This window comes from Pantherophis guttatus, chromosome 5, assembly GCF_059756535.1.
Source record: "Pantherophis guttatus breed Tessera chromosome 5, ASM5975653v1, whole genome shotgun sequence".
Classification (NCBI taxonomy): Eukaryota; Metazoa; Chordata; class Lepidosauria; order Squamata; family Colubridae; genus Pantherophis; species Pantherophis guttatus.
Window position 1 is genome coordinate 105714075 of NC_142067.1, and position 27521 is coordinate 105741595.

At 38.5% G+C, this 27521-nt stretch overlaps 1 protein-coding gene across 2 annotated transcripts in view; it reads right to left on the reverse strand.

The window, feature by feature from the left end:
- The window catches only part of NALCN (sodium leak channel, non-selective), a 229762-nt gene that overhangs the window by 145659 nt on the left and 56582 nt on the right, over positions 1–27521 (reverse strand). For both annotated transcript variants that reach the window (XM_087871524.1, XM_087871523.1), the window contains 4 exons: positions 24499–24582; positions 19779–19918; positions 18997–19125; positions 15153–15307 (listed from right to left, as the gene is read on the reverse strand). In XM_087871524.1, the coding sequence (XP_087727650.1) occupies positions 15153–15307; positions 18997–19125; positions 19779–19918; positions 24499–24582 (508 nt within the window). The remainder of the gene's footprint in view (positions 1–15152; positions 15308–18996; positions 19126–19778; positions 19919–24498; positions 24583–27521) is intronic.

Sequence of the window (27521 nt, forward strand, 5' to 3'; positions counted from 1 at the left end):
TTTCAGTTTATAATCTGGTAATCTTCATTCCACAATGAAAGTATTTCAGGTGTAATATTAAAATATTAATGGAAATAATTATAAAATAAATTGTACAAAGAACAATGAAAATGAAGCCTAGAGATTTTTTTTTAATTGCATACTGTGATTGAGATTCTATTATCTAGTGGATGAAATTAATGCCAAATGGCCAAAATACCAAGAGAAGTAGCAGAATTCTCTTTTGAATGTTACTACAAAGCAGCTGTACTAATCTATTCATATTAGTTTCACCTGATTGCCTCTTTTAATGTAGGTTACCAATTGCTCTGAAATGAACAGACCAAATGCTTAATACTCTGAAAGTCTGTCTGATATTTTTAACTTTTCAAGCCGCCTACATTTCTAATTCCTATTTGCCAGAAAACATGAAAGGAGACTCTTTGACTTACTTTAACAAACAAAGAAAAACCAATTTATTTTGCATCAACAGTGGCCACCTTCTTGAACAATTAGATTAAACCAGTCCCCTGTTTTAGGAGACTGTTAATATATAATATATATATTTATATAGATAGAGAGAGGGGGGAGGGAGGGAGGGAGGGAGGGAGGGAGAGGGAGACCTCTAAAAAGGAATCTAGTAGAAGTTAGAATTCCACTCTGAATAGTGTTTCGATGTTTTTCTGGGTGGATTTAATCCCTTTCTAAATTTAGTTATTATCTGCTAATGTTATTTTTCAATATATTACACCTTTTTATATTTTAATTCTTCTATTAATAGGACTATAGCCTTCTCAGATTTCTGCTGGATTGGAGGACATATAAGTTCCCTGTATAATAAATAAATATACTGTATTATTTTTTTAAAAAATGAATTGCAACTACAAATATGGCCAATCCTCCCCCCTCCACACACATGAATTCCAGCCTTACTGCTACAGAGAGCCTTTCTGCCCTCAACTTAAAGATGTTCTCCTGTCAGACTCTGTAGGAAAGGACTAAATTTCATTATGGCTCCTCCACGGCAGGGTCTGATCCATCCACACCACAGTTTACAACCTAAGATTGCAGAGATCAAATGGAATGGAATGGTTGGCAGGCAGCATCCAGGCAGACATGCAGAAGCTGGGCTCTCCTGAATAATCTATTTAAAAGCCCCCCCCCCAAAAAACCCTAAACATGCACAGAATTGCACCCACAGGAAAAAAATAAAGTGAACAGGGGAAAAAACTGGACTTGGAGAGAAGAGAAAACTTGGAAATCAGACATTTAGTTGGATAAGTTATTCTGGTGAGTTCTGCTGAGTAGCATAGGATATCTGCAGGTTCCTTTGTTAGGCTGATGGGTTATGCTGAAGAGAAGGGACAAAGCACACCATAGCATTTCAGCATTGAGATAATTTTCTCTATATAGACTGTACTGTTTTTCTTTAAAATTGACTGTATAGTTCTTTTTACCATTAACAGTGCATATTTACACAGACATAATTGCAAAATGAATTAGGTACAGATCTGTATGCAGGAGAGTTCTTCCTCCCCCTCTCTCTAATGAATTGGGACAGATCTGTTTGCAAGGTTTTTTCTTCTTCTTTTTCTCTCTCTGCATATTTATAAGGATTTATAAGGATTACGGCCTTTATTAACTAAATAATTATGAATGAACTGAATATGAATTTTATATATGTTGAACTGATCCTGAGAAAACTGAGTCATCATTTATTCACAGCTGTTTACAACTATCACTGGGAGGATTATCAACTTTTATGACCTGGATGGTAAACTTCTATTGCCTGGATAGTACACCTTTATTATATTGCGCTGCAACTATCTCTCTACTTTCTTTTGTGGATTACAAATTGTCAGAGACTGCAATATTTTTATAGTTATGAACCTCTTCACTGTTATGAAGACTACTATCTCTGTATAATCTCAAATATATATATATATTTGTTTTCTGAGGTTTTCGCGGGTATTTGTATGTAAGCCTTTGGTTATTCGGGTTTTTTCCCGCGTAAAATTGGAAGTGTCTTGGCGACGTTTTGACAAAATCTCATTTGTCATCTTCAGGCTGGTGTTTTCGGCTTCGTGCTTCTAGGAGCAATGTGAGATCGCAGCTGTTTCTTCCTTTTAACTGCTAGCGGGGGTGTGAACTGATTGGGTGGGAGCTTGGCTGTATTCTGATTGGGTGGAGGTGTGTTCTGATTGGTTGGGGGTTTGGCTGTGCTCTGATTGGATGGAGGGTTGGCTGTGCTCTGATTGGATGGGGGTATGTTCTGTTTAGGTGGGGGTTTGGTTGTGCAACAGCAATGCAACAACAACAAACAGTAAACAGCAACAACAGCAATGCAGCTCACCAGCTCAAATCCCCCTGCAACTCAGACTAACACGAGCACAACCAAACCCCCAAGTGAACAAGTTTGCTAGTAGACAACATGGGTTTGTAAAAAACAGATTATGCCAAACAAATCTTATTTCATTCTTCTACAAAGTGACCAAATTAGTAGATTAGGGAAGTGCTTTGGACATAGTATACTTAGATTTCAGTAAAGAATTTGATAAAGTAGACCACAAGCTACTTCTTGGCCAACTAGTAAAATGTAGACTAGACACCGCCACCATTAGGTGGGTTTATAACTGACTGACAAATTGTACTCAATGTGTAGTTCTCAATGGAATTACATCCAAAGGGAGGGAAGTAAGCAGTGTGGTACCCCAAGGTTGGTTTTAGACCCAGTAATCTTCATAAACAATCTAGACGAAGAAACTGAAGAGGAACTCAGCAGATTTGCAGATGACACTAAGCTGGCAGAAAAAACCAACATCCCAAAAGACAAGCTCAAGACCCAAAGAGATCTTGAGAGACTTGAATACTGGGCCCTATTTAATAAAATGAAATTCAATGTAGATAAAAGTAAGTTTAAAAGTAAGGTTTCACACTTAGGTAAGAAAAACCATATTGAATCCCTAGTGCCGCGTAACAGGGTGAGCTCCTGTTACTTGTCCCAGCTTCTGCCAACCCAGCAGTTCAAAAGCATGTAAAAAATGCAAGTAGAAAAATAGGGGCCACCTTTGGTGGGAAGGTAACAGCATTCTGTGCAACTATGGCATTTAGTCATGCCGGCCACATAACCATGGAGACATTTTAGGACAGCGCTGGCTCTTTGGCTTTGAATGGAGATGAGCACCACCCCCTAGAGTCAGAAACAACTAGCACATATGTGTGAGGGGAACCTTTACCTTTACCTTTATATTCCACACAATCAGAATCATAAGGAAAAAACCCACATTTAATTAATCTGAATATGCAGATAAATTTTCTGTAAACTCTTTCAAACACCGTATAAGTCTTCTCTAATAAGATCTTCTTCAGAATCATTGATCTATATTTCCCATGATTCACAACCAGCGCAGCCATTTGATGTTGGATTTTTGATGTTGGATCCAGTTGTACGACTAGCACATATGTGCAAGGGGAACATATGTTCCCCTTTATGAACCTTTAAGAAAAACCAACTGTATAGGTATAGACTAGGTAAAACTTGGTTTCATGCCAGTAACTGCTAGAGGGATCTTGGCGTTGTAATGGACAACCACTTAACTATGAGCCAACAGTGTGTGGCAGCAGGCAAAAAAAGCCAATGCAATCCTAGGCAGCATTAATAGAGGGATAGACTTCAGATCATATGAAGTTCTAGTACCATTTTACAAAGTCCACACTTGGAATAGTGCATCCACTTCTGGTCAACACAATATGAAAAAGATGTTGAGACTGTGGAAAAAATGCAGAGAAGAGCAGCAAAAATGATGAGGAGGCTGGAGGCTAAAAGATATGAAGAACGGTTGCAGCAATTGGGCATGTCTAGTCTAATGAAAAGAAGGACTAGGGGTGACATGGTAGCACTGTTCCAATATTTGAGCAGCTCCTACAAAGACGAGGGGGTCAAACTATTTTCCAAAGCATCGAAAGGCAAGGTAAGAAACAATGGATGGAAGCTAAGCAAAGAGAGAAGCAACCTAGAACTAAGAAGAAATAGAAATTTTCAATCTTAACAGCTTTGAGAGATCAATGTTTTGCATACATCCGTTGAGAATTTATCACTTTCCTTTATGATATGCAATAGTGATTATAATTCTGCTTAGTGAGTATAAAAGTGAGTATAATTCAGTAACAGAGTGGTCAATGCCTGGAATGCACTACCTGACTCTGTAGTTTCTTCCCCAAACCCCCAAAACTTTAACCTTAAACTGTCTACTGTTGACCTCACCCCATTCCTAAGAGGTCAGGAAGGGGCGTGCATAAGTGCACCAGCATGCCTACCGTCCCTGTCCTAATATTCCTTTTTACTTACTCTTTTCATGTATTCAAATTATGTTTATACTTTTATCTGTTATCTTATATATGTTTGACAAATAAACTTATGATTATGATAATAGTGAGTACATTCTACTTAGATTAAGGTAATTCTTTTAATATTCAGTCCTTGGTAGGCAATCTTATTATGATAAGAATTCATCTCTCCCCTTGGTCTGAGAAGAGCTGAAGATAAAAGAATGGGCCTGGAAAGGAGATAGTTGGAAAGCCATAATAGGAAGAAGTTTCAGCAGGAAAAGAAGCAAAACCGATTAAAGTGAGTGATCCTTTTTATAACTGCTCTTGTTTTGCAATTATGAGGATTGGCAGGAAACAAGTCAGGGATGTGCCAGGATACAGGACTGATAGAGCCCCCCAACCCCCACCCTCCATAAAACACACAGAAATGAATAGGACGTAAGTAATGAATATGGAATCTAACCGAAAGGAGTAAATTAATGCCAGTTTGCCTCTGGGATCCCACCATCCAAACTAATTTCTGCTACAGTGTTTGAAAGCAACCTAATACAGAATAGCATTTGTATTAGTGCTTCCAATTTCAGAGACTATAGTTACACCAGCAGCAGCAAGGAAATAATGATCAGTCCTGTTATAACTTCAACTCATAGCAAATTAAGATTAAGATTGCTTGAACAGGAAAGGAACCCAAAGGCACTTCAACACAGCCCTTTTTCTGCCCTTCGCCTCCTGCAAAGCATTTTTAAGTTGGTTGCAAAATGTGTTCACCCCTGAAAAGAGGCAGGGGACAGCATAAGGTTACCACAGTGGTTTCTTCCAGATGACTAAACAGGGCGTGTAAAAATCACAATTCACTTAATATCCGCATTCCAAGCTAAGGAAGGTCCAGGAATAACAAAATATTACCATCCGTTCCTACAGAGAAAAATATTTTTTTCCCCTTCTGATTAAGCTGTGCACAACTTCATCAGCAAGACTGATCTTAATCCCTCAAGTCAACTTCCAGTAGGCATTTTCAACTGGGGCTCCTTGAGAGATCTCTGGGGAGTCTGAAAATGTAGGGATTGAAAGTTGCCCATGAAATCTATTACAGAACTCCAAATTCAGATGGGGGAGGGGAATCAGATTAAGAGGAGTTTCAAGCCCCATGAAGGTGTGGGTTGCATGACAGATGGAGTTGATCATAAGGAAAGATTGTTGTACATTATGAGCTAAGCCATCACTGGACCATTCTGGAGAGGATGATACAGTTCCAACAATACATGAAGGTAGAATTCTGATTTAGAATAACAAAACATGACCAAATAAGATCATTTGGTGCCTTCCCTGTATTGTGTATCAGTTTTTGATTTATGAGAAATGTACCCAGTTTTTCTGGAGTCATCAGCCCTCTGAATTTGACAAATAAATAAATAATATGCTGGCCAAATGTAGGTTGCATGCTATGACTACCCTCAACTAATATGGGAACATAATTTCATTTCATTTCATTTCATTTTATTTCTATACCACCCTTCTCCTGCAGGACTCAGGGCGGTGTACAGCCAAGATAAAACATAGCATATAAAATTTAAAAAACACTTTAAAAAACAATTAAATAATTTTGGCCCAAGTTTAAAACAACTCAGTTAAAACCGAATTCAATTAAAAACTGAGAGGATGGGATCAAGCCAGCCCGGCTAGATGGAATAAGTGTGTTTTCAGGGCCTGACAAAAAGTCTGGAGGTCTGATATTGTGCGTATCTCAGGGGGCAGATCATTCCAGAGGGCAGGTGCTGCCACAGAGAAGGCTCTCCCCCTGGGGGTCGCCAGTCGGCACTGTCTGGCCGACGGCACCCTGAGGAGGCCCTCTCTGTGCGAGTGAACCGGTCGGTGGGAGGCTATTGGCGGCAGAAGGCGGTCTTGCAAATACCCCAGCCCTATGCCATGGAGCGCTTTAAAGGTGGTCACCAACACCTTGAAGCGCACCTGGAAGACCACAGGAAGCCAGTGCAGCTTGTGCAGGAGAGGTGTTATATGTGAGCGCCCCGTCGCTCCCATAATCCCCCACGCGGCCGCATTCTGGACCAACTGCAGCCTCCGGGTGCACCCCAAGGGGAGCCCCATGTAGAGAGCATTGCAGTAGTCCAGGCGGGAAGTGACGAGTGCTTGAGTGACCGTGCATAGGGAGTCCCGATCCAGAAAGGGACGCAACTGGCATATCAGGCAAACCTGATAAAAAGCCCCCCTGGCCACAGCCTTCATATGCTCTTCTAAAGACAGCCGTGCATCCAGGAGGATGCCTAAGTTGCAAGCCCTCTCCGTGGGAGCCAGTGATTCACCCCCAATAGCCAGCGATGGCGCCAGCTGGCTATATCGGGATGGCCAAAGCCACAGCCACTCGGTCTTGGAAGGGTTGAGTCGGAGCCTGTTTCTCCCCATCCAGGCCCGCACGGCCTTCAGGCACTGGGACATCACTTCAAGGGCATCGTTGGGGTGGCCTAGGGTGGAGATGTACAGCTGAGTGTCATCAGCGTACTGATGGAACTCCACCCCAAAGCCACGGATGATCTCACCCAGCGGCTTTAGATAAATGTTGAACAGAAGGGGCGAGAGGACCGACCCTTGTGGCACCCCACAAACAAGGCGCCTCAGGGTTGATAGCTGCCTCCCTGTCAACACGGATTGCGACCGGTCAGAGAGGTAGGAGGAGAACCACCGCAGAACGGTGCCCCCCACTCCCAACCCCTCCAACCGGTAACATAATGCCATTTTTTTCTGGAAAGTTGAGACTGGAAATGGCAGGGGTCCTGGATTTGAAAACTTCCAGCAACAACTGTTCCATAGTGACAATAATCTGGTATGTTGGGGACAGATGCCATTGAGAAAGAAAAGCAGAACTTCATATTTAACCACTAGCTGAAGCATGATGTGCAAACTGGCCCAAATGTAACAAGGTAACCCACAGAATGTAATAGACGTCAACTAAAAAAATAAGATATTCAGACCATATCAGAGTTGTATTATTTATCCTGGTATAAATAAGTGTAAATCAGAGTCCTAAACTGTCAAGATTCTTCAAGTCAAAATCATCCTCCATTCCCTGATGAATGAATTGGAATTTAAATAAACCATCATAAAGATGGCTGTATTTATTTATTTATCATATATTATATATTTGTGCAAAACCTAAATCTTACAAAACCAACAAGCAACAGGCAAAGGATGATTGTATCTCCTCTCAACTATACACTTAACTGTGTCACATCCTGTTAGGGTGCGTGTAAAAGTATTTGTTGCTTGTGCAACGAGCAGAGCAGAAACACACAGGGAAGGAGATAAACGTGCAGCTCGTGTGAGAAAAATACTTTATATACAAGATAATAAGCAGTCTCGGTGTAAGTAAAACAGTCCAAGGTCATAAACTGTAATATCAGTCCAGTAAGTATCGTCCCTTACCAAAGCAAACAGACTTTAGTAACTCTCGGTATATAGTACCATATAACAATTCAGTCTAACACCAATCAGCAGAAAGACGCAGGAAGCAACAGGAAAAGGATCAATCAGGAACAAGGAACGCTTCTCTGCGCTGCTTATTTATGCACTGTAGCCTAATTACAGGGTTCAGCAAACCCTGATTACGTGGCTCAGTTGTTTCTTAAAGAAACAGATATATTGCCTGACCAACAAGTTAGGAGTAAGCTACAAGCTGAACCTAACACATCCAAAATAACTATAGCTTGTAAATCCAAGCCATGTGGTCAAGAATTTATAGCTTAATCTTTTCTATCCTTTAGATGAGTTTATTTCATATGATTTTTCTATCCTGGTGTTTTAGAACAAGTCTGAATAAAGAGGCTTGCTATTCAGACATTTAAGGCATGGCACAATAGCAACACTGCATTAAGATATATATTTTAGAAGTAACAATAAAATCCATTAAACCTTGACAGAATTAAAGTATCAGGCAATACCAGTTCTTACAAGAAGTATGGATTATGATAACCTCCTCTTGTTTATAGTAATGGACAAGCAAGGCAGTCTTCTAAAGCCTAGCTGGGTACATAGTGGTATAAACAGTTTCTTAATTACTGCTCCAAAACAAAGTTACTGACTCTGAAAAGAAATTGTTAACCAATATGTTTTCAAGAGAAAAAAAAAAGGCCATTAGCTCCCAAATGGGTTCTAGCAATAAAATCCTGAAAAAATGAAGTTTTCAAATTACGAATGAAGATGAATATATGTGTCCCATGATAATGTTGCGGGATCCAATCTGAGTCAGTCATCGAGACCAGAGGTTTAGTCTTCCGAGCATTCAGACTCGTGTTGGAGCCCATTCTCAGGGAACTTCTCTGTATGTTTTGGGCTGTTCTGTGCATGGTACTTATATGGTGGCTGTTGTATGTAGCTTTTTAGATGTAGATTGGGGTGTTTCCAAATTACCTTTAAAGGCAGACCTACATGGAAATTCTATCAGTAGTCTGAGTGTAGCAATGTATGTGAACTTAATCCCTAACTTCAAAGGATAGTTAGGACTGCAGAAAAAAACAATTGTAACCAGCCTGCCTTCCATTGGGAACTTGTATACTGCATGAGCCAAAAAAAAAGGGCTGGGAAAATATCTACACATCCTGAACATAAACTGTTTCAACTTCTCCCCTCGTTGCATGCCAAAACAACTAGACACAAAGAGTTTTCCCCCATGCTATCACTCTGCTAAATCTCTAATTCCCACTGCACTGTTAGATATTTACCCATGTAGTAGGGCTGTATGATATTACCCTTCTCATCTTTCACACCTTCTCATCTGTCTCATCTTTTCTACTACCTTCTCCTATTGGTATCTTATGATTTATCACTTGTTGTTTGTATCTCATGATTTATGATTGTATCTTATGATTTATGATCTATGACTTATCATTTTGTTGTTTGTATGTACACTGAGAGCTTATGCACCGGAGACAAATTCCTTGTGTGTCCAAACACACTTGGCCAATAAAGAATATTCCAATTTCAATCCCAATAGTCCAGTTCAGATTTCTGCAGATAGGGCTGCAGTTAGTTAATTCATCTAACTCTGTAAAATGCATTCCAGGAACAACGGACATGCCTTCTGCTCCATAGAAAGCTCAAGAGTGTTCCTGAACCTTGAAACTCCATTAAATCTCTGCAGACGACAAGGGATTAGGGACGTCTTTTGTCCCTGATAGGCAACCACTCCATTTTTCAACAGCAAGGAAAAGAGCAATCAAAATGAGTGAACAATTTTTTTTTTAAAAAAGAAGCTACTTATAACTTGTGAAAATGGAAAAAGTAAATTTCCTTTAATTAGGACTACCATACCTGAAGCAACAATCTTCCAAGATTGCTCTTTGTCATAAATAGGAAATTGCAAAGTTATCACCTTGCCAGGCAAATATTTCATGATTAAAAAAACCACAACCATTAGAAATTTTATCACTTAGACATGGCATACAAGGTCTCTGAAGAAGACTACCAGGCACATAATGTTCAGTCTTTATATTTTCTCCAAGATTTCCAATACTGGACTCAGTATGTTTAAGTTTTCCTTATACTCCAAGGATCACTCACAAAATTTGAAGAAAAAAAATCCTAAGGTAAAAAATATATGTGTTCCTTGTGTTTTTTCTAGTGACAAATTAAAAAGAAGGGATGCATTTTGGGGGTGGGGGTGGGGCAGAAAGAGATCAACTTACAAAAAGCAGATTCACTTCCATATTTTACAATTCTGTAGTATAAACTTATAGAGCAAAAATATAATACTGTTCTTTGGTCACTGCAATAATGGAATCCCTAGAGAAGGAATTAATTTTTAATAATATCAAAGTTAAAAGACTAGCAAATTCACTTCCACTTAGTTTTACACTTCTGTATACCAAAATGTGGTTTTCAAACAGTAAAAATACTGTTTTGTTGAAAAAGATCTTCTGAATTCTGGTTATTTTCATAGGCATAGTTATATATAATTAAATCATAATTCTGAAAAATGTAATCACACAATCATTCTTTCTCATTCGCTAATCATTTCAAATCTATTCAGACAAGTGAAAATGTTATTGTTGTTGCATATAAAACAACATAATTAAGATGTTCAGTTAATAAGTTGGAATACAATGAACATAACAATGTCTTTCTGAGTAGATAACTTTATAATGTATACAGTAATCAAAACAGCTGGCTCACAGTATTTGACTAAAAAGGTATTTATAATGGACCAAAGGCTAGGCCTGGCTAGATATAAGGCTAGGCTATATAGTATATACTGAAATGTCAGAGCATGTCAGTTATTACTTTCTTTAGGATGCTGCCTTTATAGAAAGTAGAGGGATGCAGTGCTACAGATTGGAAGGCAAAATATACTTTGGAGTGTGCAAGAGTGCTCACATACTGTAGCTCAGTGATGGGATTCAAAACTTTTTACTACCGGTTCTGTGGGTGTGGCTTGGTGGGCATGGCATGACTTGATGGGCATGGCTTGGTGAGCATGGCAGGGGAAGGTTATTGCAAAATCCCCATTTCCTCCCGATCAGCTGGGACTCAAGAGGCAGAGAATAGATGTGGGCGGGGTCAGTCAGAGGTATTGGTAGTTCTTTGAACTACTCAAAATTTCTGCTACCAGTTCTCCAGAACTGGTCAGAACCTGCTGAATACCATCTCTGCTGTAGCTCCTATCCTTAAAGCAGGTGAATCTTTTTCCAGTACTGTCTGGCTGTCCTCTACCAGACTTTCCCAAGTCTATATCATGCACGTAGTTAAGGTATTTTTGTGCCTTGCAATCCCAAAAGCTGTGCCAAACTAGAAAGCACAGGACCTCTGAAAGGAGAATCCAATTTTTAAAAAAATAACAAATAATATACAATGGTTAAATTAGAAAACTTTGTTGTTGTTTTTTTAAAAAATAAAAATTTAAAATTAGAACATCTTATATGAAATGAGGTTTTGGAAGAAAAAATCTTAACTTATCTTTTCTCCTTTATGCACATGTCTACATTCTTTTGCCTCTTATTCGGGTGCTCCAAAAGTTAGAAGCGTTATTGTTCTTTGAAGGAGTGGACAGGGAAAGTCGCAACATTCAGGAGAAGTTTTTAATTTCTTTGTCTGCTATATACAAAGAACCAGATTTTTCTGCCTCCTAGGGTTAGGGTTTCTTCGATATTTTTGATGCTGTTGGGACCACTCTGCCAGAGACAATGGTTGGTAAAAAGTACAGATGGGGGTTCTTTGCTGGGAAAGTGTCAAAATGTGAGTTTTGTTAAAAAAGTGTTTTCTCTCCCTTGTGCAAATCCATATGCTTTTCTTTCTCTTGCTCAGATGTCCTGGGAGACATCAGGATCAGTACAGTGTGAAAGAACAGCTGAGAAATTGTCAAGATGAGGCCTGAGGAGAAGAGCATATATTTCTCTCTCATCTCTATGCAAGTGAGCATTATTCTGTCTCCTGGAAAAGCACCTTTGGAACAACCATGACCTGAATGACTGAAAATCTCCATAGACGTCTCTTGCAGAGGTCGTTTAGAAAACAGTGGGGTCACTGTCTAGATCAGGGGTATCCAACCTTGGCAACTTTAAGACTTGTGGACTTCAACTCCCAGAATTCCTCAGCCAGCAAAGCCCACATTTCCATGGTATGGAACGGACACCCTTTAAATGGTATTTAAAGGGTGTCTGTGGTGAAGAAAAGGTTGAGAAAGTCCACAAGTCTTAAAGTTGCCAAGGTTGAAGACCGCTGGTCTAAATGGCAAGAATGGAATGTAGGAGGAGAAAACTAGGAACTCCACCGCTTCCAGAGAAATGGCTGAGAGAAGCTGAGAGGAGGGCTGTGAAAAGTCTTGAAGGGAAGCTTTGATCAGATGATCCCAATTAAAGCTTATTTGGAAACTGAAAGAAGGACCTGCTTTGAAACAGTAAATTCATTCAGATGGCTTTTCCGCTGTTTTGGCTGGAATTTTTGCACACAACATATGTGCTGCACTTTCACTTCCATATATATTGCATGCGGGGGCTCTGATATAAGTACAGTAGTGGCCAAAATTGTGGAAACCTTTTGGGAAAAGTGTATTTTTGAGGTTTGAGGGCTAATAACACTACTTTTTTTTTTTTTTGAGTTTCAAGATAATCATATTCCACTGCTGGAATGGCCCAAACCTTAACCCGACTGAAAATCTATGGAGCTGACTAAAGAAACTTGTTAGTCAGAAGCGACCCAGCAATAAAACCCAGTTAATGGAAGCAATCATTCAATCTTGGTTTCACATTATAACAGCTGTAGAACTAAAAAACTTGGTTCACTCCATGGGAAGACGTTGTAAGGCCGTATTTCATGCTAAAGATTACCCAACTAAGAATTAACTGACATGATAATTTTTGTATATCTCGTTTTTTCTACGTGTTTCACTTTTCTTCTTTATACTGTAACTGCTATTCTAATAGCAAATCCTTCATAACAGTTATTGCATTATATTCTTGATTAAATTATCTTTCCATTGATATATGATTTTATGGTACTACTCTAACAAAAATGGTGTTATTAGCTAGTTTTAGAAAATACACTTTTCCCAAAAGGTTTCCACAATTTTGGCCTCCACTGTAGCTAGCCAAAGGCCAGCTTTTTTGACATGGGCAGCCACAAGCTTTCACTTTGCCTGTCCTATATAGTAATTGAGAGCTATATTTCTAGGTTAGCCTATCAACGCAACTGGGAACTCTGTTCCCAGTTGATCAGTTCTTTCTATGAAAAGTGAAGGCCTTAATGTTTACTGCTTTTAAGACGTGTAATGGCATGGATACAAATTTTGTTTATTCTTTCTTATTCAAACTTTTTTTTTAACTGCAGCCTACCTGCCCTAGCTCTATGGCAGTGGTTCTCAACCTTTTCTTCATCACGGACACCCTTTAATTATCTTTTGTAGCCATGGAAATGGCCACGGACTCTCAAGACTTAAATCATAACATTTCTTCAAGCCTTCGCGGTCCCCCTGTGATGACTTTGCAGCCCCACCAGGGGTCCGTGGACCACAGGTTGAAAATCACTACTCTATGGCATTGTAGTTCACTATACTAATCTGCTTAAGTTGCCTCCACCAGTTCACTAAGAATATTGCCAATAAGCCACAACTCCAGCACAACTGAAGTCTTGCTGCCACATTTGTCAACTGATTGTATTAATCCTCCTGACATCCTCAAAGTCCTAAGCCATCAGGGGCAACAAACTATACACCCACACGGAAACAAACAATGGTTCTACTTCCAAATCTAGGCCAGAAAAGCAGTGGTGGGTTGCTCCTGGTTTGGTCCGGTTCTTGCGAACCAGTAGTAATGGCGGCAGGAGGCTCCGCCCACCCGCCCGGATGTCATCATGGACGAGCATGTGTGCTCCTGTTGCGAACCGGTAGTAAAGGTAAGCGGAACCCACCCCTGCAGAAAAAGCCACATTTTGCCAGTAAGTCAAACTAAGAGCTCTTACCTGCCACCCACAAATAGGTTTGCTAAGCAGCTATGCCAACCCCCAGTATACAAGAAAAGTCAGAGATCAGTAATCAGAAATAACAACATACAACACTTTAGTACAACAAAGACAAATCAATTAACATTCTTCACAGTAATTCAGAAAAACAAGTGGAAATTTTTTTTTTAAAAAAAAAGATTGTATTTTTAAACTGGAATCAGATATATTCATTGGTCCGGCCAACATTTGGATTAGATAATTTGGATACTGAATGATATAGTCATTTCTTCATCTTTGCTATCTCTGCCTTCAGAAAGCTACAGGGAGAACATCTTAAAATTATTGTGGAATATAGTTGAAGCCTGACAAAATTAATTTCTTCTAGACAATTTACAGTCCCTGAGATTTTCATTCTACTCTAGCAAAATAAGGAGTTCCTTTAGGAGCTTTGAATTTTCCTCATTATAATTTATAGACACATTTTTTTTAAATTGAAGCTCAAAGCTCAAACAGCTGAAATGAATAGATTTGCCCTCAAATCTCAAATCAAAATCTCACAGCAAATCATACCATCTTTAAATATTGAATCTCAATCAGATCATAACAATTCTGATTTACACAGGTCATACATAATATTGGTCACTGTCTCTGTAATCTGATCTGACTTCATCGTGGACAGTACTTGTATTTTCTTGTATGTTCTGCTTTCTGTCCACCAATTTTGGTTGTGTTTTAAAGGAAAATGTTAATGTAATGCTCATGACAGTGTCACTAGAATGTATTTTAAGGGCTGAATTAGACATGACATCTCCAAACTGCAATAGAACATTGCAGTCACCTAGAATAGCTTTTGTCACCTTCATATAAGGTGAAATAAAGCCAGGAGGGAAACGATTAAGAATCAACCACCAATGCTCTCCATTCCTGGACAGTGCTGCACTCTAGAGCTGCTATTGGCTTTACTTTGAGAGAAGGTAACATCAGTGAAAAATTTCTACCACTAAGATCACCTGGAATTTGGAAATTAGAGTTGAATTGCACAGAATTAACTATGCATTCAATAATCAATTTTCATTTTGAATAATTTATTTATTTATTTATTAATTAATCAAATTTCTATACCGCCCTACTCCCGGAAGACTCAGGGCAGTGAACAGCCAAGATAAAATACAGATAATACAAATATTAAAAGTCCTTTAAAATTATTAAATATTTTGGCCAAAACACAGATTAAAATAATGATTAGAATAATGAGGAAGAATATACTAAAGACGGGGGAAATACCAAATCTGTGCTCCTTCCTAGTACATCAACACCCTATCTGCTCAGAGTAGCTTCTACAAACTTCATAAGCATTTTTAAATAGGCATTGGAAATAGATTGTAATCAGATAGACATACCTATCTCATTAAAACCGCTGTAGCCCAGCTCCTGCCTGCTTAACCCCAGTTCTTCAAGGTCCAAACACTCAAATCCTGGTGGACACTGGTAACCTTCTTCTGATGCTTTTGAACAATGTGTGTCTGGGATTGCCAAATTATTCCAGGTTATGTTTCTATTGGGATGACAAGAAAATCAGTTAGTCAAATTGAATGCCATCTGGGCAGTGTACAAAGAGAAGGAAAAACTATCTGGTTAGCTTCCACCTTTACCTCCTTGAGTATCCAAATCGTTGCCTGCACAGAAATGACAGTCCTGTATAAAAATTAGGTGCCAGGGAGTAACTGAGGAATAATGGATAGCGACAGAGTTATCAACTGAAGAGCTTTCTGATCTTCTGGGAACAGAAAACAATATGAACACTCTTTTATCAAATTCACACATCATCATCTTTAAATGGAATAATGGCTCAAGAGAATAGAAAAAGGATTTGAAATGATCAAAAGGATGTATCCCTCAGCAAATTGAGATCTACTGTAGGGCAATCCACTGAAGGAGAGTGAGGAAAAAGGGGAAAAAACTATTAATATAAGTTATGTATACATTCAAATGCCAAAATGACAGAAAGGGACAAGTGATTTACTTGAAAAAATACCCAGGGATTCAGCCGGTTCCGTATGGATTGCATAAACCGGTAGTGGCGACTGTGGGAGGCTCCGCCCACCCACCCGTAACACGCGACTACTGCACATGCACAGAGGTGGCGCATGCGCTCACATTTGCAAACCAGTAGGGAAGGTAAATGAATCCCTTAAAGTCATTTATTTGGGAGTAATCCTATTTATTTTCCCTCTCCATCTGAGGACTAAGAGTGACTGGACTAAGTTAATCAGCCTTGAGAAAATAATATTAGATTTAGGACAATTCACTTAAGACTATGGAGGAAGACTACAGAATAAAAAGAGATCTTATAGAATTGTAGTGCCTTGGCCATCATTTATTGTAACCTCATTCTTTGTTTAATATGTGGATTGTAGAAAATAATATAGGCTTGGTTTTAAATACTTAAGGGAAAGAACAGCAGGTAGAAAGAACAGTAGGAATTTTGGGAAGTGCTTGTTCCATTGCTTCTGCAGGGCACCAAATTAGGGAAAGCTGGAATAAAGTGTTGGATTGAGACTTCCTAATTCAAATTCCTATTTGCAGTGAAATTCTTGGCACATCCATTCACTCCCAGTTTATTGTATAAATAAAACAAAAGAAAAGAGCCTAACATGTTCTGGAGCTGAAATTCTGTCAATATGGATATGATAAAGGAACTAAGATAGAAAACCAAAAGTCCAGCTCGCTCTGGCATTAGTTATTAAATACATTATTATGCTACTTTTAAAAGTCTTTCTTCCTTAACATGCATTGCTCCTTCAGAGAGATTAAACAAATATGAACAAGCAAGCAGCTAATAAAAATAAATCATGGCAAAGCCCTCAAAACAGCAACAAAATATTGCATATTAGAAAGTGAGAAAGAGGAGCCAGAGAGACAACAGTATAATGCAGATAGACAAATAACTGCCTCAGAAGAAAAGTAGTGAGCCTAGTGATAAGCAAAAGGATGAGTATGAGTATTGGCTAGCAAGATTTGGAATTCTCTTTGAGGGAAAGGAAGGAGCCTAAAAACAACGAAGTAAAATTAAGAGAAGAATCACAGAAAATGTAATACTTAGTTGTATAGCAATAGCACTTAGACTTATATACCGCTTCACAATGCTTTACAGCCCTCTGTAAGTGGTTTATAGAGGCAGCATATAGCCCAACAATCTGGGTCCTCATTTTACCCAACTCGGAAAGATGGAAGGCTAAGTTAACCTTGAGCCTGGTGAGATTGAATTGCCAAATTGCAGTTGGCCGGCAGTCAGCAGAAGTAACCTGCATGTTTGCTTTTGAAAATCTTGTTGTAAAACAATGGATTCAACTGTGCTGAATTTATTCAAACATACAGTTAAACTAATGCAACCTATTTAAGTTTATTTTAACACTGAACATTTCACCACTGCAAGTATCTTGCCACACTTGGGAAATCCAAGAGGAAGAATAGCTGACTTGGAGTCAAAACTATAGAAGCTGAATAAAGCAGTGTGAACTTTCATACAAGTAGTGCTCAATTTACAGCCACAACTGAAACCAGAATTTCTGTTGCTAAGCAAGGCAGTGGTTAAGTGACTCATGCTGGATTTTGCCACAGTTGTTAAGCAAATCACTGTAGTTCTTAACTGAATCACATGGTTGTTAAGTGAATCTGGCTTCTCCCATTTGATTCTGCTTGTCAGCTGGGAAGATCCCAAATGGTGATCATATGATCCCGGGATGCTGCAACCATTGTAAATACAAACCATTGCCAAGTGCACAAATTTTGATCATGTGATTATGATGAAGTGGGAGGACTGGTTGTAAGTCATTTTTTTCCCAGTGACATGATAGTTTTGAATGGTCAATAAATGAATGGCTGTAAGTCAAGGACTACTTGTATGTATCTCCTGTTTATTCATTTCAGATAATGTATCAGTGATGGGTTGCCCCCGGTTAGGACCGGTTCGCAAGAACCGGTAGTAAAACCGGCGGGAGGCCCTGCCCACTGCCCCGGAGGGTCAAGGACTTTTTGCCTCGGTCTCTTTGCCTTGCCTGTTTCACCTTAAGGTTTTCGCCTCTGCAATATTAACCACAAACTTTTCTCCTCGGCTGACCTGCCCCCAGTCTTTCACCACGGCACATTGGCCACAGCCCCTACGCCCCAGTCCCTTTGCCGGGGCCCATTCGTTGAAGTACATTTCGCGTCAGGATTTTGGCCTCCCAGGACAATTTGCAGCCAGCCAATCGGTGCAGGGACTCTGGGGCTTTGGGAGTGGAAGAGCGGGGGCTGCAGTTCAGAGGGAGGTGCAGGAGGGCCAACAACACCCCCCTTTGTCCAAAGGGTCTGAGACAAGGGCTGGTTCGCAGTGCCACGAGCTGCTCGCCTGTCAGTTCGGAGCCTCCTGAGGCTGCTGAGAGCAGCGCGGGGGTGGGTGGGGGCTGTAAAGGATGAGGGATCCATCACCCTGAATGGGAAGAGAAGAGTGGGGGGCTTCACTCACGTGCGTGATCCCATTGCCAACCAGTAGTAAAGGTAAGTAGAACCCACCCCTGTAATGTATGCACTACTTTCTTAACAGAACAGTTCAATCAATCAAATTACAGACTTCGTAACAGATATTTCAGGCTGTTTTTAAGCTTGAAACAGTAAAGTACAATAAAATGCTAAAGAAATACAGATACCAAAAAGAAAGAATCACACCTTTTTATTAGCAGTACTTAAAAACATCATTAGAAACAGCTGCATTTAAGATGTAAGGTGTAATTAACTAAAATGAAGAATATTGTTTCTGTTTCTGTTTCTCTCCTAGCCCTTTCTAATTTAGTTGACCCCTTTCTCATTTCTGTACGAATTTTCTAGGAATCCCACCACAACACCTCCCGTCTGGCTACAACACTGTGTTTGATAAAATTATTCATGCAGAATACATTTCCTAAGGGCCCTAGAAACCTAATGGCAACACTGTCAGACACTGTTGCATATGCTTACAGCAATCTGACAACTATGTTTCATGAGAAATTAGAACTTATTGTTCCCAGGTTCCCTGTTAAAAGATTACATAGCGCCAAAAGGTCTTAAAAACTGTGTGTTGCTAAAGTATCAAATCTCACTGAAACACTTTCACATTTCAAGGTCTCATCGTCAAGACCAATTCTCAAATACAAAATAAGACAGCGAATAATCTTTTAGAAAGAGAGATAAAGGGAGACACACAGAAAAATCCTGGTTGAGACTTACCCTGGTTTTGTATCATTTGTTACACAATGATATGTGAAAGGTCCAAACATCTGGACCCCCAAAATTCCATACAGAAGCAGAAAGAACAGAAGGAAAATGGAAACACTCCAAATTTGTTCACCTGAACGCCTAGTTAAAAAAAAAAAAAAAAAAAGGAAGTGAGAATGAAAGTGATATGCATTAAATGTATATACAATAAGAAAAAAGTAGGACAAAGTTTCCAAGACTTCAGATCCATCAGAAAAGGCTTTGCAGGTGTAGATTAATCACCTGTTTTATCAAGTGAGAATGAGAGAATTATGGTTGTTGTTGTTGTTTTTTGTTCTAAATACTGCATTGAATTCAGATGCTGAACTACACTGGACTGTAATTTAGAACAATTTGTATACTGTCAGATGTGAATCTCCCTAACCTATTTTTAAAATCTTAAGTATGTATATAAAAAAAATGTGTGCCCAAGGAATTAATAGCGATGACTCTGTAAACTAAGATATTTATTGAAAACCGGAAAACTGATGATATACAGTATGTTGAGAAACCAATCCGGCCTTTGGCAATTTTTTTTTAAAAAAATGCTTGGTTTTCCTTCTCGGAGTACTTGCATAAGCCTGGAAATTCCCCAATCATTCACCCATACTGCAAAGATAAATAAAGTAAGCAAAGACATATGGAATAATAGGAAATTGAAGGCAAGTCTCCCACTCACGATATATTTTTATACAGCTGTGCCTAAAAAGTTACCAAAGCTACACTTTAAAATCAAAGACAAAGAACAGACTTACTTTAAAATGTTGGTTATCCTCGTTCTTGGTAATTCAAAGCGGAAATAAATTCGGAATGCTCGAATCATAATAAGCGGTCGTGGGATCCTTAGCATGCCCCAAGGAGACATTTGATCCACTATATCGGCGATTTCAAAAACCTAGGAAGAAAAGGAATGCCTTTTTCTCTCAGATGTTTCCTAATCATGCCAGTCTCCTTCTGCTAGTTTTAAATTATTATTTCTGCAAAACACCATAATTTCCAGGAACAACACACTTCCATGGTTGACTTTCAGTGTTTTTGTTCAATTGAGGATTCCCATGCTTGTTAAAAAGTTCCCTTTGCAACTGATTATCCTGCAGGCTTAAACATCAATGGTCTCATTCAACAATATGAATGAACCTTGAATATATTGATCTAAGACAATCTCATGCTGGTTTATTGGAGTCGTCAAACAGAAGGTACAGGATGTCTTTGCTGATATACAGTGCTCACATGATAGAATTGCTCTAGGCTAAACTGAAGAGGAAGAGTTCTATGTGGAGAGCAAGCTATGTTAGGCTGCAAAATCAAATAATCGTAACAAGCTCTAGTACACATACCTACTGGTAAAATTCAATTTCTTTTTAAATACTGACAAGAGAATGAGTCATTTAAATCTGGAATGCAATGTGTAACGCATAACACATCTCAGTGCTGTTATCAATTATTCTGATGGGAGCATTTCATTAGTTGGATGTATTTATATACAGATAAATCTTTTTTTTTTTTTGAACTATGTAAGGTTTTGTCTGATAAGAATTTTTTATCTGAAAGCCTTATGCAGACCAATAGTAGAACTTTTCTCTTTTAGTTCCAGATAGTGTCTAAGCAAGAGTACTCAAAAGTACACAATTTATCTAACTGGTACATATCTCAAAATGTTAGGTAATTAACACTGATCTAGGTTGTTTTTAAAAAAGCATTACATTTTAGTTTAGTAGTAGCTTGATTGCCCAACTAATTTCACTCTAATAGGTTTCAGTAGTGCAGTGAAAGGAGATGGGGGATGGAAAAACAGTGTGTGTTTTCCTCCAGAAAGACCCACGTGCCAAGCTTTGCACCACTTCATATGCTGCACCAGTTATGCTTCTCCTAGATCAAATGGCCCTTCAGACCATTCAGATTTATGGTGTGGGCACCTTGCAGCTTAATTACTATTAAGATGCTCTACATGGGGCTGCCCTTAAAGACCACCCAGAACCTTCAAGTGTTCCAGAACGCAGTGGTGTGAACAGTGATGAGCATGCCTTGCTACGTCCATGTAGCACTTCTACTTTGGGAGCTGCACTAGCAATAGCACTTAGACATATACCACTTTAAAGTCCTCTCTAATCGGTTTACAGAGTCAGCATGTTGTTCCCAACAACAATCTGGGTCCTCATTTTACTGACCTTGGAAGGATGGAAGGCTGAGCTACTCAACCTTGAGCTGCTGAACTGCTGAACTGCTGGCAATCAGCACAATTAGCCTGCAATACTGCATTCTAACCACTACGCCACCGTGGCTCTCAGGTTGCCAATTTGCTTCCGAGTATGTTCAAAGTGATGATCATGGCCAGAGTGAGGATTTCTATGACATGTCATATTTTTTCTGGAACCTTTGTTTGAATTTATAAAGTTACAACATGAGACTTAGATGCTTTTTATTTTGCTGGAAAAGTCATACTTTGACTTTTTAAAGATATCTCAAAATTTCTGCTTAATTTTGTAAGAAATGCTGTATTTTGGTTATATTTTGATCATTGGCAACCCTCCTGATAACTCATAATGCACAGGTACAGTATATGTGGTACTTTGCTCAATAGTAGTAACTGTGAGAGGGATCTTGGAGTCCTAGTGGACAACCATTTAAATATGAGCCAGCAGTGTTGCAGCAGCTGCCAAAAAGCCAACACAGTTCTAGGCTGCATAAACAGAGGGATAGAATCAAGATCACGTGAAGTGTTAATACCACTTTATAATGCCTTGGTAAAGCCACACTTGGAATACTGCATCCAGTTTTGGTCGCCATGATGTAAAAAAGATGTTGAGACTCTAGAAAGAGTGCAGAGAAGAGCAACAAAGATGATTAGGGGACTGGAGGCTAAAACATATGAAGAACGGTTGCAGGAACTGGGTATGTCTAGTTTAATGAAGAGAATGACTAGGGGAGACATGATAGCAGTGTTCCAATATCTCAGGGGCTGCCACAAAGAAGAGGGAGTCAAACTATTCTCCAAAGCACCTGAGGGTAGGACAAGAAGCAATGAGTGGAAACTAATCAAGGAGAGAAGCAACTTAGAACTAGGGAGAAATTTCCTGACAGTCAGAACAATTAATCAGTGGAACAACTTGCCTCTAGAAGTTGTGAATGCTCCAACACTGGAAGTTTTTAAGAAGATGTTGGATAACCATTTGTCTGAAGTCATGTAGGGTTTCCTGCCTAAGCAGAGGGTTAGACTAGAACACCTCCAAGGTCCCTTCCAACTCTGTTCTGTTCTGTTCTGTTCTGTTCTGTTCTGTTCTATTCTATTCTATTCTATTCTATTCTATTCTATTCTATTCTATTCTATTCTATTCTATTCTATTCTATTCTATTCTATTCTATTCTAAATACCCAGTCAGAATTTTGTAAGGATCTCTGTGTAATGATGGTTACTTCAAATATTCCCTTAAGGAAATTAGGTAGTGGTAGCTCCAGACATTTTTTTTTTTTGAGAACTACAACAGTCATTCGATTCCAAATGAATCAACTCTAAGGAAAAATTATATCTCTGCCTGCCTTGAAGATATGGTAGGAAAGATAAGATTTGCTGTTGACAACAATAAGATCAGGGTTTCAACAGATGAAACAAGTGCTGAAAACAGAAGATATATAGCCAGTGTTATTATTGGCACTCTGAAATGTGACAAGCCTGGTGAGATATTTCTTCTAACATCTGAAATTCTGCAAAACGTACACAATTCACTATTGCTGTGCCCTTTGACAATTCTATGAAACTACTCTGGCTGGTGTAAAAAGGTGAAATATCCTTCTCTTTGTAACATTTTGATGCCACTCCATACATGACTGAAGCAGCCAAAAACTTAAATTTCTTTATCCAAAAATGATCCATATCACATGCCGTGCACATGGTTTACGAGAGTGGCCGAAGATATTCAAAGCAACTATCATGATGTAGATAATGGGGGGAAAAATCATTGAAGCTCCACGTTGAACAAAAGTTCAAAGAAATTGCTCTTATTTTGGCTCTACCTCCCCAACCTGTTGTGACACATTGGGGGATTTGGCTGGATGTGGCTCTGTATTATTTCACTAATTATGCTTCTTTGCAATCGGATAGTTAAACAATTTGATTGTTGTGAATCTCCCTCCATCAAAATTGTGCAAAATTCCCTTTATGAAACCTTGGCTGAAAACCTAGCCTATATAGGATTTAACTTCAGTGGATTATCAAGAGCAATCATCCGCTTGGAATTTTAGTAATAGATTTAGTGATCCACTGAGCATTGTAAAATAAATTGACAATGATCTAAAGCAAGTAAAGAGAAAATTAGTGATACACTGCAGAGGGTGCAGCAATCCAATCTGGGTTATTCAACACTTTGCAAAATAAGTAGTGTTCTAAATGAACTTGAAGCAAGAGGTGAAGACTTTGGGCCAGAATTTTCTCCAGATGAGTTTGTTTTTTTCAAATTTGCTCCTATAACCTCTTGTGATGTGGAACCGAGTTTTTCTAGATATAAGAACATACTGATGGACAACAGAAGGAATTTTTTAAATTTGATAACCTCAAGATGCACATAGTCAATTAACAGCAATTCTGCTGCTAATGAAAACTAATCCAGAGACGATTGTTTTATTCTCAAAATGTTCATTTGATTCCTTCAATCATAGCACTTGAAGTGAAAAACAATAAACCTTTTAATTTATATTTTGTGTGTAGGTGTAAGCAGATTTTCAAAAATCTAGTGCTAATTTCAGAAAAATTATAAAGACATATTTTTGCTTTATAAGTCACACTTTTGGTTTAATTGGTCATATTTAAATAATTTTAAAGCAATAAACTGCATATTTCTAAAATTTTAGGTCATAGAAATCCTCACCCTAATCATGACCTATAAACCCTACATATCCTAGGCCTAGGGCCTATTTATTTGAGGGGCCACCAGTCTTTCATGATATCTGTCCAGGTGATTCAGTCTTACAGGATTGATGAATTCTGGGTCCCCTTTGAGTAAGCAATGTTATCTACCAGAACTTTCTATGCGTTCTATGTAGGAACGTTCTATGTAGGAACCCCTGCCCTCCAGAATTAGGTTCCCTCTGAGCTCTGAATGTCCTCCAATTTTCTATTGTCCAGAAGAGCAGTGAAGACCTAATGCGGGAGAGTAGGACTCCTAACTTTATTCCATTCTGTCTTTTTGTCATTTTTATCATCTTTTTATCTCTTTTCTCCTTTTTAATTGGATTTAATGTAATTTCTTTGTTTGGATTGTTGTAAACCACTCAGAGACATTGGGGGTCAGGCAGCATACAAGTTTAATAATAACAGGAAAAATAAAACAGATCCTATTAGGTACACTCTGTGGCATTCAAATACCAAGTTTCAGACAATTGAGTTTGCTTAAGAAGAAAAGCCAATCAGAGGATTTTTAAATTAAACTCAATACTCAGTACTTGGGCAGAGATGCCCTTATTATAATGAAATATAATTACCTGTAAAACTAAGGACACCCACAGACAAAATACCATGAATCCATCAAATACACACCAGCGGTCCTTCACATAGGAGCTATCCCCCTACAGAAAAAGAATTAAATTGGATCATATTGTGTGTTCATTGTGTTATTTTATAACAATAATTAAACAAAAATGATCAGATAGCATTAAAAAATGTTTCTCCAAAACGATATACTGTATATCTTCAGGTGTGCAACAACTATTAATTCAATGGCTCAAGAGGGCCATAGAGAATGTTGCAATAACTATATAAACAACCAAGCCCCCACCTAAACAGAACACATCCCCAGCCAATCAAAGCACAGCCAACCCCCCATCCAATCAGAGCACAGCCAAACCCTCAACCAATCTGAACACACCTCCACCCAATCAAAACACAGCCAAGCACCCACCCAATCAGTTCACACCCCCACTGGCAGTTAAAAGGAAGAAACAGCTGCGATCACACATTGCCCCTAGAAGCACGAAGCCGAAAACACCAGCCTGAAGATGACGAATGAGACTTCGTCGAAATGTCGCCAAGACACTTCCAATTTTACGCGGGAGAAAACCCGAATAACCAAAGACCAACTATATAAACATTTATATATAAATAAATAACCCAAACGGAGTGAAATAGGTTTAGTGTCTTAGAAGAATCATTTGCTTACAATGTGTAACTTAGAACATATCCTCCAATTTACCTCATAGATTTCAACAGCTGTCAGTTTTACTCTGACAGCTGTTGAAAACACCATGCAACTATTTGGTACAAATGTCAGTGCGAAGTATTTAAAAGAACCTCTTTTATCTCTGTACTATAGTGAATAGCTTAAGTTTGTAAGCAATGCATCTGGAATAAGAGAAGTGAATTAGATAAACTAAACATAGTAAGACTACTTTCCCCAAATGTAACCCAACATTACAAAGTGCTCTTATATAGTAACTGATTTTTGTTATTTGTGGATAGTTTAAAATATTTTTTCCTTGACTTGTTAACTTTTAGGTTCAACCTGGGACATCAGTAATGTATTAGTTACAAGCGCTGTTTGCAGATGCATCTTGAGCCTTTCATCTTTTTGCTGACCAAGAAAAGGTTCTAATGATTTGCAGCTGTAGCAAACAGAAACAAAGTGATATGCTATGGAATCTCTTTCTCAGGCAGGTCTTTGAATGTACCTTTAAGCTAAGAATTTAAGCTCATTCATCCACTGCTCCACATATCATTAAAATGAGTACAGCTATAGTGTACCTAAGTATTTATATTACGGTAACGCCTATATTTGCTTTAAATAAAAATATATAAATTTTGCCCAAGCTTTTTAGCATGTATTTAATTCAAAAGTAGACACAGTCAAGAATTATTTCTATACAGTATCATGTTTTGCAGCATTCAAGAGAATGCTAGAAGCAGGTAAAGATTAATCCCCAGCAGCATTATTATCCTAATATCTAATTACTGCTATTGGAGATGGAAACATAAGGATTGTTGTTGACAAAAAAACCCCTCAACTGCTTCCTTCTCCCCATAGTGACAACTGCTGTGAAATTACTGAGAAAGACATTATAATCTCGCAGAGATGTGCACGGACATAAAAATTATTCATCATTCTGTTAGCATGGGAGCATGAGCTTAGATGCTACTGATGTCATTTGAGAAATCACAAGAAGTACATAAATGTGGCCACAACAGAATTATTAAAGGCTACAAAGGGCCCAAGTAATATACTTCAACTCAGAGTTTCACTGCTCCAATTTCTAGAATTTTAAGACAAGAATATCTGTCTGTTTTCTTATGGAAGCCTTAATAACTGAATTACTTCTGCCAGGTTTTTTTTTTTAAATCTGTTAGATATTAAGGCCCATCCTATGACAGCCTTTCTTTTTTTGCACAGATGATAAACTTCAGTCACTGATCAAGTCAGCTGAGAAAATACAGTGCTAAAGTAGAAAGAAAATTAAGAGCTATATTATTATTTCTAAGTGATGATGCTAGAGAAGTGCAAGACAGGGTTTTGTGTACTGAAAATCATGATTCACTAGAGGGATTTTTAATATTTCTCCAGATTTCTTGCCATACTTGCTATAACAACATATGACACATCCGAAGCTGATCTAACCAGAGCAGAAAAATCTCTCACTTCTCTAGGGTTTTATGACTGGAATTCCTTCAGAGGGTTGAAAGTATTCTATGTTCTGCTACTGTTCTCCCTTCCAATCTTGTAATTTCTAATTAGGCAGTTTGTTTTATATATTGATCTCAGATGCTATAAGGAGAAGAAATGTGTTCTCCTTTGTAGTGTGATTTATTCTTCAACCTCCTCACACTTGGCGTTTCATAATAACACTGATGATAGCACCTTATTAATGTGTGCAGGGATGTTTGCAACATGCCTTGACTAATGTTAAGTTGAGAATACAATTTTATCACTTTTTTATTTTGGTGTGTGTGATATAGAATATCCCTTTTTTCTGGTCATCTGTTTCTAATGTTATTACTTATGACTTTCCTTATAACATGAAATACTAAGCATTGGGCATATACTAAGGACCAATTGACAAAATAAATACTGGGCTCTTACCTTCTATTTTACTGGAATTTATGCTGAAGTTCTAATAGATCTATAGATCAAATCCTGTTGTATGAATGCAACTTAATGCTTCCCAAGGAAAGCACGGATCCTATTACAAATCCTAATTATAGTTCTATTTCACACATCAATAGGAATGCTAGCCTTGCCAATAAATTATTATTATTTTCTTTCAATTACTGTATATTTAACCCAGGCTGGATTTATATAAGACCATTCAGAGGTAGATGACATTAGATTTGTTGTAGTTGTTTAATAAAAACCAGCAACCATAATATATTTGGATGCAGGAAAGGCTTTTGATAGGGTTTTTTTGCATGGTTCTGAAATGAATATGGAAGAGAGTCAATTTGCTCCAGAGGTTAAGGCTCCAGGTTAGAAAATGGAAGATCATGAGTTCAAGTCCCACTTTGCCATGAAAGCCATCTG